At 44.0% G+C, this 13,277-nt stretch overlaps 1 protein-coding gene across 2 annotated transcripts in view; it reads right to left on the bottom strand.

The window, feature by feature from the left end:
* The window catches only part of Bub1b (BUB1 mitotic checkpoint serine/threonine kinase B), an 85,127-nt gene extending 72,113 nt beyond the window's left edge, over positions 1-13,014 (bottom strand). For both annotated transcript variants that reach the window (XM_045157345.1, XM_045157344.1), the window contains exons 1-2: positions 12,769-13,014; positions 8,460-8,606 (exon numbers count right to left, since the gene is read on the bottom strand). In XM_045157345.1, the coding sequence (XP_045013280.1) occupies positions 8,460-8,606; positions 12,769-12,800 (179 nt within the window). In that variant the 5' untranslated portion in view covers positions 12,801-13,014. The remainder of the gene's footprint in view (positions 1-8,459; positions 8,607-12,768) is intronic.
* Positions 13,015-13,277: the final 263 nt, after the last annotated feature.

Genomic DNA, 13,277 nt, shown 5'->3' with positions numbered 1-13,277 from the left:
ACAAAAATGGATAGATCTGGAAAGGGTTATACCAAGAGAGGTTTCCCAGGCCCAGAAAGCCACATATTCTCTCTCCCTCATATGTGGATCCTATCTACAGATGATTGGGCTTCTGCTTGAGAAGGAAAATACTTAGTAGCAGAGGCCAGTAAGTTAAAAAGGAGATATAAAGGGAAGAGAAAGGAAGGGAGGAGGGTACTTAATAGGTTGATATTGTATATATGTAAGTAGAATGATTGAGATGGGGAGGTAATATGGTGGAAAATGGCATTTCAAAGGGGAAAGTGCGGGGGAGGGGGCATTACCATGGGATTTTTTTATAATCATGGAAAATGTTAATAAAAATTGTGAAAAGATAAAAAATAAAATTAAAAACGAGAGCTTGCGGGGCTGGAGGGATGGCTTAGCAGTTAAGGTGTTTGTCTGCAAAGGCAAAGGACCCAGGTTCTATTCCCCAGGACCCATGTTAGCCAGATGCACAATGGGCACACACATCTAGAGTTCGTTAGCAGTGGCTGGAGCCCTGATGTACCATTCTCTCTCTCTTTCCCTCTTTCTAGCTGTCAAATAAATAAAAATATTAACAAGAAGAAGAAGAAGGAAGAGGAGGAGGAAGACGACGACGACTACGACGACAAAGACGACACTTGCTACAAGGTGGTGTCTCACTGGAGGCTGCAGAGGTATGCAGAGCTCTAATCTCTGCGGGTCCTGCTTGCTGTTGGGGTGTGTGTGCATGCGCACCTGTGTGTGCATGCTGGTGCTGATATTTTTCCTTGCTGCAGTTTTTCTCCCTGTTTGGATCTATAGAACTGGACAGCTTCTTCTGCTATTGATAGAACTTCCCCTGGATCACTCCCATTCACAATTGCATCAAAGAAAATAAAGTATCTTGGAATAAATCTAACCAAAGAAGTAAAGGATCTCTACTACGAAAACTTTAAAACACTAATGCAAGAAATTGCAGAAGACACTAGGAAGTGGAAAACATCCCTTGTTCCTGGATCTCTATCTGCTCTCTCTGTCTCTTTCTCAAATAAATAAATAAATAAATAAATAAATAAATAAATAAATAAATAAATAAATAAGTTAAGGACTGGAGAAATGGCTTAGCAGTTAAGTGCTTGCCTGTGAAGCCTAAGGACCCCAGTTCAAGGCTCAATTACCTAGGACCCACATAAACCAGATGTACAAGGGGGAGCACATGTCTGGAGTTCATTTTCAGTGGCTGGAAGCCCTGGTGTGCCTATTCTCTCTCTCTATCTGCCTCTTTCTCTCTCTCTCTCTGTTGCTCACAAATAAATAAATAAAAATAAAACAAAAAATACATAAATACGTTTTAAAAACATTTATTTATTTCAGGGTGAGAGAATGGGTAAGTGCCTTAACTGCTAAAGCCATCTCTCCAGACCAATAAAATGTGATTTTTGTTTTGTTTTAAAAAGGGGGGCCTGGAGGGAAGTCTTAGCAGTTAAGGTGCTAACCTGCAAAGCCAAAGGACCCAGGTTCAATTCCCAGGACCCATATAAACCGGATGCACAAGCTGGAGGCCCTGGTGTTCCCATTCTCTCTGTCTCTCTCAAATAAGTAAATAAATATAAATAATATATTAAAGAGGGGGGGCAGGTGTGATGGCACATGCCTTTAATCCCAGCAATCAGGAGGAAGAAATAGGATTGTGAGTTAAGCACTTGCATATGAAGCCTAAGGATCCCAGTTTGAGCCTCAATTCCCCAGGACCCATATTAACCATATGCATAAGGGGGCACACACCTCTGGAGATCATATTCAGTGGATGGAGGCCCTGGCATGCCCATTCTCTCTCGCTCGCTCGCTCTCTATCTGCCTCTTTCTTTGTCACTCTCAAGTAAATAAATAAACATAAAAATAGTAACATTGTTAAAAAAATCAAAACAAAACAAAAAATGACATCAAAACAGAAGAGGTTAGGTGTGTTGGTACTCACCTTTAAGCCTAGCACTTGGGAGGCAGAGGTAGGATTGTGTGAGTTCAAGGTCAACTCGAGACTACATAGTCTAGATCAGACTGAGCTAGAATGAGACTCTACCTCACAAAACAAAGACACATGAGCAAAAGGAAGAAAGGAAGGAAGGAGAGAGAGGCAGACTGAATGGAGATATGGCGCAGCAGTTAAAGGTGTTTGCAAGGCCTGATGACACGGATTTGATTCTCTAGTACCCACATAAAGCCAAATGCACACAGTTCATTTACAATGGCAAGAGGCCCTGGCACCCAAATTCCCTGTCTCTCATCCTCTCTACTAAAAAACAAAAAGAAAGATATATGGCAATTTAAATTAGATAGATATTATGTGTAGAAATGGTAAAATTATTGCTCAAAGATACCTTTCAAATTCATCAATAGACTCAGTGTAACTGAACCAAAATCCCTGCAGACTCTTTTCTACTGAACTGATGATTACAAATATGTTTAGAAAGAAAGAAAAAAAAAAAGAGCATCAAGAAGCCCTGGGTTCAATCCCAGGACCAGACCACCAAAGACACAATTTTTTTTTTTCATGGTAGGGTCTCACTCTAGACCAGACTGATCTGGAATTCATTCTGTAGCTCAGACTGGTCTCAAACACATAGCAATCCTCCTAAATCTGCCTCCTGAGTGCTGGGATTAAAGGCATGTGGGTGGTAAAAAAACAATTTGTAAATAATAAAATTTAAGAAAACTAGGCTGGAAAGATGGCTTAGCAGTTAAAGGCACTTGTGTGCCAATTCTACCAGGCCAGGTTTAATTCTTCACTATCAACCCAAAGCACAAGTGGTACATGCAAATGGAGTTTGTTTGCAGCAGCAAGAGGCTCTGGCATTCCCAAAGTCTCTGTCTCTCTAACAAATTAGAAATATATATATAAATATATACATACATATATGTATATATATATTTTTGGGGGGGGGTTCAGGTAGGGTCTCACTCTGGCCTAGGCAGGCTGACCTGGATTAATTATGTAGTCTCAGGATAGCCTCAAACTCATGGCGAACCTACCTCTGCCTCCTGAGTGTTGGGATTAAAGGCATGCGCCACCACACCTGGCTTCAAATAAATAAATAAATATATGTGTGTGTGTGTATATATATATATTTATAAATATTTTATAAATATATTTATTTATTTATTTTGGTTTTTCGAGGTTGGGTCTCACTCTAGCTCAGGCTGACCTGGAATTCACTGTGTAGTCTCAGGGTGGCCCTGAACTCAGGGTGATCCTCCTACCTCTGCCTCCTGAGTGCTGAAATTAAAGACATGTGCCACCATGCCTGGGGCCAAATAAATATTAAAAAAAAAAGTCAGGTGTGGTGAAGCAGTGCCTAGCAATAGCTGTACAAGACCCTCTAATAGGAGAAAAAGATGATGATATCAAATTAAAAGAGAGACTAATGGAGAGAGGGAGGGGATATGATGGAAAAGAGTTACGAAGGGGAAAGGAGGGAAAGGGAGGGAAATATCATGGTTTGTTGTCTGTAAGTATATCAGTTGTCAGTAAAAAATATTGGTGGCACACGCCTTTAATCCCAGCACTTGGGAGGCAGAGGTAGGAGGATTGCCATGAGTTCCAGGCCACCCTGAGACTATAAAGTGAATTCCAGATGATCCTGGGCTAGAAAATTCATTGGCTGGGGAGGATATGGGAGATGGCTCAGTGGTTAAAAGTACTTGCTGCTCATGGCTGAGGACCAGAGTTTGGATCTCCAGAACCAATGTAAAGCTGGATACCCCAACAAGCTTACAACAAATTGGGGAAGTAGATCTAGGAGAATCCCAAAGCTTGTGGGCCAGTTATCTGGCATTTGCAGCAGGAAAAAAAAAGGGGGGGGGGGGGAGACCCTGTCTCAAACAAGGTAGAAGGCCAGGACCAACACCTCACCTTGAGATTGTCCTAACCTACATTCCTACTCACCCACCCAACCAACCCAACACCCCCCCACACACACAAGATGGCTCAGTGGGTAATGTGTTTGCCATCCCACAATGAAGATCTAAGTTTGCATCCTCAGAATGCATATAAATGCCAGGTGTGGTGGCATGTGCCTTTAATCTCAGCATTGGGCAGATAAGGAATACCTGGGGCGTACTGGCTAGTTAGATGAATCAGTACGTCTAGGATCAGCAAAATATCTGTCTCAGGCTGGAAAGATGGCTTAGAGGTTAAGGCACTTGCCTGCAAAGCCAAATGACCCGGTTCAACTCCCCAGGACCCATGTAAGCCAGATGCACAAGGTGGCTGGAAGCCTTGGCACATCCATTCTCTCACCACTCTCTCTGCCCCTTTCAAATAAATTTTTTAAAAAAAGGTGGAAGGAGAAGATGAATACCTTCAGGTTGTCCTCTGACCTCTACACATATGCAAAGACATGTACACACACACATACACAAATTATTTTAAAAATATATTTTTTAAAAGCTGGCAGGGGGACTGGAGGGATGGCTTAGCGGTTAAGGAGTTTGCCTGCAAAGCCAAAAGACCCAGGTTCAATTCCCCAGGACCCACATTAGCCAGACGCCCAAGAGGATGCACGAGTTTGGAGTTTGTTTGCAGTGGCTGGAGGCCCTGGCAAGCCCATTGTCTCTCTCTCCCTCCCTTTCTTTCTGTCAAATGAATAAATAAACAAAATATATTTTTAAAAAAAGCTGACGGGAGCCAAGCATAGTAGCACACACCTTTAATCCCAGCACTCAGGAGGCAGAGGTAGGACGATCACTGTTCCAGTCCACCCTGAGACTACACAGTGAATTCCAGGTCAGCCTGTTCTACAGTGAGACCCTACCTTGGGGCAAAAAGAACAAACAAACAAACAAAAAGCAACCTGGGGAGTGCCGCATGCCTTTAATCCCAGCACTAGGGAGGCAGAGGTAGGAGGATCACCATGAGTTCAAGGCTACCCTAAGACTACATAGTGAATTCCAGGTCAGCCTGGGCCAGAGTGAGACCCTACCTCAGAAAAAAAAATAAATAAAACAAAACCCTCAAAGTGTGGTTTCTACTGAATGAGTATCACTTCCACATCATCAGAGTCAAAAAATCCTAAATTGAGGACTGGAGAGATAACTCAGCGATAAAAAGCACTTGCTTGGAAAGCCTAACAGCCTGGGTTTGAATCCCCAGTATCCACATAAAGCCAGTTTCAAAAAGTGGCACATTTGTCTAGAGTTCTTTGCAGTGGCATTCTTTCTCTCTGCTTGCCAATATATACTTTGAAAAAATCAAGTTGAACCATCTTAGTTGGGGACTATCTATCTTCATATGTTACAGATAGATAAAAAGACATTTTATTTAGATGGCAAGAGATAGTCAATGATAGTTGAACAATCCCAGGAAATTTGAATAAAGTACAAGAACAAAGCAAACAACAGCCAGGGATGGTGGCCTTCAATCACAGCACTCAGGAGAAGGTCAGTCTGAGACTACACAGTGAATTCCAGGTAGGCCTGGGCTAGAAAGACCCTACCTTGGAAAAAAAAAGAGCAAATAACAAAGACTGAGAATAAGCCCAACAGAAAGAATAGGAGAGGGCTGGAGAGAGGGCTTAGTGGTTAAGGCACTTGGTGCAAAGCCTGAGCCATGTTTGACTCTCCAGATCACATATAAGCCAGACACACAAGGTGATGCATGCGCAAAGTCACACATGTGCATAAGGGGGTATTTGTGTGGAATTCGATTACAGTGGCTGGAAACCCTGGCGTGCCAATTCTCTCTTTCTCTCTCTGGCTCTCTCTCTCTCTCTCTCCCCTTTAAAAAAAAAAAAAAAAAACAGAAAAAAGAAAACAAAAGAGGCTTTGAGATATGGCTTAGTGATTAAGGTTCTTGTCTATGAAGCCTAAGGACCCCGGTTCAAGGTTCAATTCCCCAGGACCCACGTCATCCAGATGCACAAGGGGGTGCACACATCTGGGGTTCATTTGCTGTGGCTGGAGGCCCTGCCATGCATTCTCATTTTCTCTCTGCCTTTCTCTGAGTCTGTTTCTCTCAAATAAATAAAAAATGAACAAAAAATTTTTACAAAAAGGTCAGTCTGCTGGACTTGGCTCAAAAATAAATAAAAAAATAAAAAAAAAAAATAAATAAATGGCAAGGTGTGGTGACACATGCCTTTAATCCGAGCACTTGGGAAGCTGAGATAGGAGGATCACTATGAATTTGAAGCCAGCCTGGCCTGGGCTAAAATGAGACCATGTCTCAAAAAACAAAAGAGGGGGGCTCTCTGATCACTTGGGAACTTCCAGCTGTGGGTGAGTTTTTCCCTTTGTTGGGCCTGGGATGGCCCAGCCAGGGGGGGGGGGGGGCTAGCCCTTACTCTCCACATGGGTCCTTTATCCCCTCCAACTCCTCACATGGCAGGAGCTCCTTGAACTTTCTTTTTTTCCTTCCATGCTTTTCCCCCAGGCCATCCACGTGGGATCTCTAGCCATCTGGGTGCCTTTATTGGCTCTACTTCCCTCAATAAATGTAATAATTTTAAAAAATGGACAGAAGGAAAGGCAGGCAGGCAGCAGGTGCACTAGGGAGATAGATGACTCACTAGTTCATTTGCAGTGGCAAGAGGCCCTGGTGTACCCATTCTCAATCTCTCTCTCTCTCTTTCTGCTTGCAAATAAATAAAATAAAGATACTATGGGGCTGGCAAGATGGCTCAGCAGTTAAGGGGACTTGCTGTGGTAGGTTGAGTATATGTCCCCTAACAGACTCAAATGTTTTTAAAAAAGCTTGTTGGGCCAGGTATGGTGGTGCATGCCTTTAATACCACCACTCAGGAGGCAGAGATAGGAAGATCACCATGAGTTTGAGAGCACCCTGAGATAGCATAGTGAATTCCAGGTCAACCTGGGCTAGAGTGAGAACTTATCTCAAAAAAGAAACCTGTTGAGCTGGACAGATGGCTCAGGGGTTAAGTCACTCACCTGCGAAGCCTAATGACCTGGGTTCAATTCTCTAGCACCCATGTAAAGCCAGATGCATCAAGTAGCACATGTGTCTGGAGTTTGTCTGCAGTGGCTAGAGGTCCTGGCATGCCCATTCCCCCACCCCAATCTTGCAAATGAATAAATAAATACAATTTTTTAAAACTTGTCTGAGGGGCTGGAGAGATGGTTTAGCAGCTAAGCACTTGCCTGTGAAGCCTAAGGACCCCAGTTTGAGGCTCCATTCCCCAGGACCCACGTAAGCCAGATGCACAAGGTGGTGCATGCATCTGCAGTTCGTTTGCAGTGGCTGGAGGCCTTGGCACGTTCTCATTCTCTCTCTCTCCCTCTCTCTCTGCCTCTTTCTCTGTCCCTCTCAAATAAAGAAATAAAAATAAACAAACAACTTTTCTGAGCCGCCTGGCTGGAGGAGGTGTCAGTGGGGGCAGATCTGATTTCCAGCCCAAAGGTATGCAGAGCCCTTGAGCTCTGCTTGAAGTACCCTGCTATTTGCTGCAGGGTTCATGCTTGGTTGTTTGTGGTGTTGGCTGTGTGGTTGTGTCTCTCTGCTTGTATTTGGCTACGGGAGACAGCTTCTTCCACCATTGATGGAACTTCCCCTTGTAAGTGTAAGTTCAAATCAATCCTTCCTCCTATAAACTCTGTCTGTATGCAAATTCATCCCAGAAATGTGAAGCTAACTACAACACTTGCAAAACCTGCAGACCCACATTCAATTCCCCAGTACCCAAGTAAAACCAGATGCAGAAACTGGTGCATGTATCTGAAGTTCTTATGGCAGAAGGCCCTGGTATACCAATATACTCTCCTCTCTCAAATAAAATTGGCCCAGTACTTAAGAGGCAGAGGTAGGAAGATCACTGTGGGTTTGAAGCCAGCCTGACACTAGAGTGAGTTCTTGTTCAGCCTGGTCTAGAGTGAGATCCTACCTCGAAAATAAATAAATAAATAAAATTCAAAACAATAAGGTGAGCATGATGGCACACGCCTTTAACACCAGCACTCAGAAGGCAGAGGTAGGAGGATTGCTCTGAGTTTGAGGCCACTCTGAGACTACATAGTGAATCCCAGGGTCAGCCTGGGCTAGAGAGAGACCCTACCTCGAAAAACTAAAATTTTTAAAAGTAGTTTGGCAGTTCAATAATCAAATGAAATCTTATACCCTTAGTTTTTTTATGAATTTTTAGACAGGGTCTCATGACATAGCCCTATCTTACCTGGAATTCACTATGTAACCCAGACTGGCCTTGAACTTGCAATCTGTCTGCCTCAGCTCCTGAGGGCTGGGATTAAGTAAGGCATGTGTCACTAACGCCCAGTTTTAGCCTGTGATCTTAATAGTTCTTGAAGAAAGGCTCTTCCAATATTTGTCATGTAATTAGATAGCAGGAAACAGATTCTCATACTACTTTTTGGAGAGTATTCCTTAGCCATTCTGCACAGATTTATACCATTATCTACCACAGTTGAGGATGAATGACAGCTTGAATCCAAATCATTCTACACACCGTTTCTGCTGCTGGAGAGCGGTGTTACAAGCTGACTCTTGCTGTGCCAAAGCTCCCTGAAGCGTGGACATGATCCGCCCATGCCTTAAGGGTTGTACATTTTCTTTACTCAGCTCCCACTCGTCTCCTTCCAGAGATGTGACTTCACTGCAAAGAATGAAACAAAAGTAAATTCATCTGAACCACTAGTATTACAGTACTAGACAGTACAAATGTTTCCAGACAGTTAAGTATTCATGATCTTTTGGTTGAATATGGAGAGCTGGTACATTAGCAGCATTATTATACTAAGCTGAACCTGTTAGCTGGTTTCCAAGTTTATGGCTAAAGTACTGCCTAATGGAAAAGAAAATTTGGCAAGGGTTTTGTTGACAATATTTTAAGAATAAAGTTGAAAGCAGGAGAAAAAGAAGTGAAAAGAAAAAAAAAAAGAAGTGAAAAGAAAGTGTTACAAATTTGGTAGATTTTTTTAACTTATTTGAGAAAAAGAGAGAAAAAAAATGGGTGCACCAGGGCCTCTAGCCACTGTAAACAAACTCCAGACACATGCACCACCTTAAGCATATAGCTTACGTGGGTTCTAAGGAATCGGGCCTAGATCCTTAGGTTTCACAAGAAAGCTCCTTAACCACTATGGCATCTTTCCAGCCTGGAAGATTTTCTTATTTTAAGTCAGCTGTTCTAGGTCTACCACTAAATGAACTACCTAGTAATTTACAATTGCTGCTAGTCAGACAAACACTCCATATTTGAACTATCAACTTAAATCTGAAGTTTGAATATTCAGGTAGCCTGGAGCAAAAGCAACAAATGCACAGTTTATTGGCCAAAACTGGTGCTCTAAATTCTATTAAGCCCTTAACAAGGTATACCAAAAACATTTTGGAGGCAATGACAACTATACAGGATATACTCTGTATTTCAGAATTATGCAATGGTCTGACAGAATGCTGATCCAAAAAAAAAAAAAAAAAATTATTTCACTGAGTGTGGTTTGCTTTAATCCCAGCACTCAGGAGGCAGAGGTAGGAGGATTACCATGAGTTTAAGGCCAGCCTGAGACTACACGGTGAATTCCAGGTCAGCCTGGGCTAGAGTGAGACCCTACCTTGAAAAAACAAAAAAGGACATTACCTCTGCCTGAAGCAAGGTCCATCCACGCCCCCTTTCCTTCCCCAACTATAAGTGGGACTAACTGAGGCCTTCATGACCCCACAGTGAATACCATAACCCCACTGAAGAGGGTCAACAGGGTAACAGGAGCAGAGACAAGAGAATTAAAAAGACATCACCTCTAGATTTTTTAAAAATATTTTATTTATTTACTTATTTGAGAAAAGAAAGTGGCAGATATACATAGGACAAGAGAAAGGGAATGTCAGGGCCTCCAGACACTGCAAACAAACTCCATATGAATGCACCACCTTGTGCATCTGGCTTCCATGGGTACTAGGGAATCTAACCTGGATCCTTTGGCTTTGCAGGCAAACGCCTTAACCACGAAGCCATCTTTCCAGCCCTCGAATTTTTTTCACGTCATTGTTGAGAAATTTCCAAAAAAAGGTAGGCATGGAGGCTGGAGAGATGGATCCAGCAGTTAAGGCATTTGCTTGCAAAGCCTGACAGCCCAGAATTAATTTCCCAGTACCCACTGTAAAGCTAGATGTACAAAGTAGCACATGCATATGGAGTTTGTTTGCCATGGCAGGAGGCCCTGACATGCCTATTCTCTCTCCCCCTGCTTGCAAATAAACATCTTTTTTTTTAAAGGCAGGCACTGAGGCGGAGGTGGCAGTACACGCCTTTAATCTCAACAGTTGTGAGGCAGAGATAGCATCGCCAGGAGTTCAAGGCCACCCTGAGACTACAAAGGGAATTCCCGTCAGCCTGGGGTAGAGTGAAACCCAATCTCAAAAACAAAACAAAAGGCACTAATTTTCAAAATACAGAAGTTACATGGGATTTCAGTCTAGGTAAGATCTGAAAACTCAAGAAAGTAATAACAGCATGTGTGGGGTGGCTCACACCTATAATCCCTGCACTTGGGAGGCTGAAGCAGGAGAATTTTTGCAAACTGGAGGCTAGTCTGAGCCATATAGCAAGTATAAGGCCAGCATGGACCAAAAAAAAGTAACTTCAGGATGGTTATGTAACTTAATAAGAAAATACCTGACCTGGTGCTGGGCATGGTGGCACATGCCTTTAATACCAGCTGAGTTAGTAGGATTTCCCTGAGTTTGAGGCCACCTTGAGACTACATGGTAAATTCCAAGTCAGCCTGGGTTAGAAACCCTACTTTTAATAAAAAAAATAAACAAACAAACAAAAAACAGCCGGGCTTGGTGGTACATGATTTTTCTCACTGCCCACTTCGGGACCAGTGGTGCATGATTTTAATCCCAGCCCTTGGGAGACAGAGGTAGATGAGGATCACTGTGAGTTCAAGGCCACTCTGAGACTACGTAGCGAATTCCAGGTCATCTTGAGCTAGAGTGAGACCCTACCTTGAAAACAAACAAACAAACAAACAAAACCTTGGGCTGAAGAGATGCCTCTGTGGTTAAGAAGTTTGCCTACAAACCCAAACCACCCCGGTTTGATTCCCCAGTGTCCGTGTAAAGCCAGATGCAAAGTGGCACATTCATCTGGAATTCATTTGCAGTGGCTGGAGGTCCCTGGTGCACCCATTCTCTCTCTCTCTGCTTGCAAATGAATAAATAAAATTAAAAAATAAAAGCTTGCCTAGCACAGGCAAAGCCCTGGGGTTCAATCCCCAGCATTTGAAACAGGGGAGATACAGAAATCTGGCCAAAGGACCCAGGTTCAATTCCCCAGGAACCACGTAAGCCAGATGCACAAGGTGGCACATGCGTCTGGAGTTCATGTGCAATGGCTGAAGGCCCTGGAGTGCACTTTCTCTCTCTCTCATAATTTTTAAAGCTTTATTTTTCTTTATTTGAGAGACAAATGCCTTAACCATTAAGCCATCTCTCCAGTTCATCATAAAATAAATTTTAAAAGATTTTTTGAAAAATAAAAATAAAGCTGGGCATGGTGGCGCATGACTTTATTCCCAGCACTCTGGAGGCAGAGGTAGAATTGCCATGAGTTCAAGTCTACCCTGAGACTACATAGTGAATTCCAAGTCAGCCTGGGCTACAGCGAGACACTACTTCGAAAAAAATAAGTAAATAAAATCATCTTATCACCTTGTTGACAACCACAATGCCTTTCTCACAATTTTGTCAGTCAGTCAATCCTGGTGGCTCTACCTTCAACATATATTTAAAAATCAATCACTTCTCAAAATCTCCACTATTTCAGCTTGCTCAAGCCACCCTTTCTCTTGCCTGGATCACATCAATGAGGTCTTAACTGGTCTCCAAACCTACATCCTTTTCTGCCTTTAGTCTATTTAACACTGCAGCCTAACTGATTTCTCATTTAATACCAAATCTGATCACTGCTTTACTAAAAGCCTTCCAGTGATTTTCAGTTACAAAGGAAAAGTCAAGTCCTTACAAAGTCTGAATATTCACCTTTTTGTTGTTTTGTTTTTTTGAAATTTTTTTAAATTTACTGGGGGGGGGGCGCGGATATGAGCGCACCAGGAGCTCTAACCACTGCAAACAAACTCCAGATGCATGCAGCACTTTGTGCACCTGACTTTCCATGGGTACTGAGGAATCGAACTCCACTCATTAGGCATTGCTGGCAAAGGCCTTAACCAAGGAGCCATCTCTCCAGCCCTCACTTTCTTATAACTTTCTTCTGCTCTCCAGGTTGTGCTGCCCTTGGACATGCAGTTTCTGCCCCTCACCACAGTCTAGCTTTAGAAATTCCTCAGTATATATGTACATAATCAGTACTTGAGTTTCCTTCTAGTCTTGATCCAAATGACAATTCCTCAGTGAGGTCTCTGTTCAAACCTTTTCTTTTCGTGGTTTTTCGAGGCAGGGTTTCACTCTAGCCCAGGCTGACCTGAAATTCACTATGTAGGCTCAGGGTGGCCTCGAACTCACGTCGATCCTCCTACCTCTGCCTCCCGAGTGCTGAAATTAAAGGCGTGCGCCACCACGCCCGCTTTCCAACTGCATTCTCATCCTCCCGTCCGGCACACCGGCCCTGTGGAGTGTCGGAACCACGGCCTCGGCTCGGAGGCTGCGGGCAGAAGCCCCCTCACGCCCCGTCACGAGAAAGGGCTTCCGGACCGCCGCCTCGGGCCTCCGAGCCTCGGCGCCGGCCAGGCCTGTGGGGCCCCGGGAGCGCCCTTTCTTCCCTTCCCTTCCCTCCCTTCCCGGGGGCTTACCTCCCAGAGGACGCTTCCCTGGCCGCCGCCATCCTGCATTCCCGCTTCCTGCTCTTGCCCGGGGAGGAACTCTCAAGAACTCCGACGGCCTCCTCTTCCTCCTTCAACCGGCTAAATCTATCGAAAGGAACCCCGGGTGCTAGCTAACGACACAAAAGCGCACCCCAAACTCCTTCCAGACCCACCACCTCACACCCTCATGACTAAATCCGCCAAGGTTCAAATTTAACGGTCCCGCGCGGAAGATGTGGCTACGCCCCTCCGCACCTCCCGACATGCGCCTCTCGCCCAAGGCATTTTGGGACTTGTGGTTCATACCAAGTTGCAGGGGGCGCGGCACTCAATCGCGGTGCGTGACGGTAGTTGTAGTTTCCCGAGTCAATGACTGGCCTGGTTTAGGCACTAGCACGGTGGTGCACGTCTTTAATCCCAGCATTTGGGAGACAGAGGTAGGAGGATCGTTGTGAGTTCAAGGCCACCCTGAGATTACACTGTGAATTCCAGGTCAG

This window comes from Jaculus jaculus, chromosome 8 (genome assembly GCF_020740685.1).
Source record: "Jaculus jaculus isolate mJacJac1 chromosome 8, mJacJac1.mat.Y.cur, whole genome shotgun sequence".
Lineage (NCBI taxonomy): Eukaryota > Metazoa > Chordata > Mammalia > Rodentia > Dipodidae > Jaculus > Jaculus jaculus.
The sequence above is the reverse complement of the archived record's forward strand: the minus strand, read 5'-3'. Positions and strand labels throughout refer to the sequence as shown.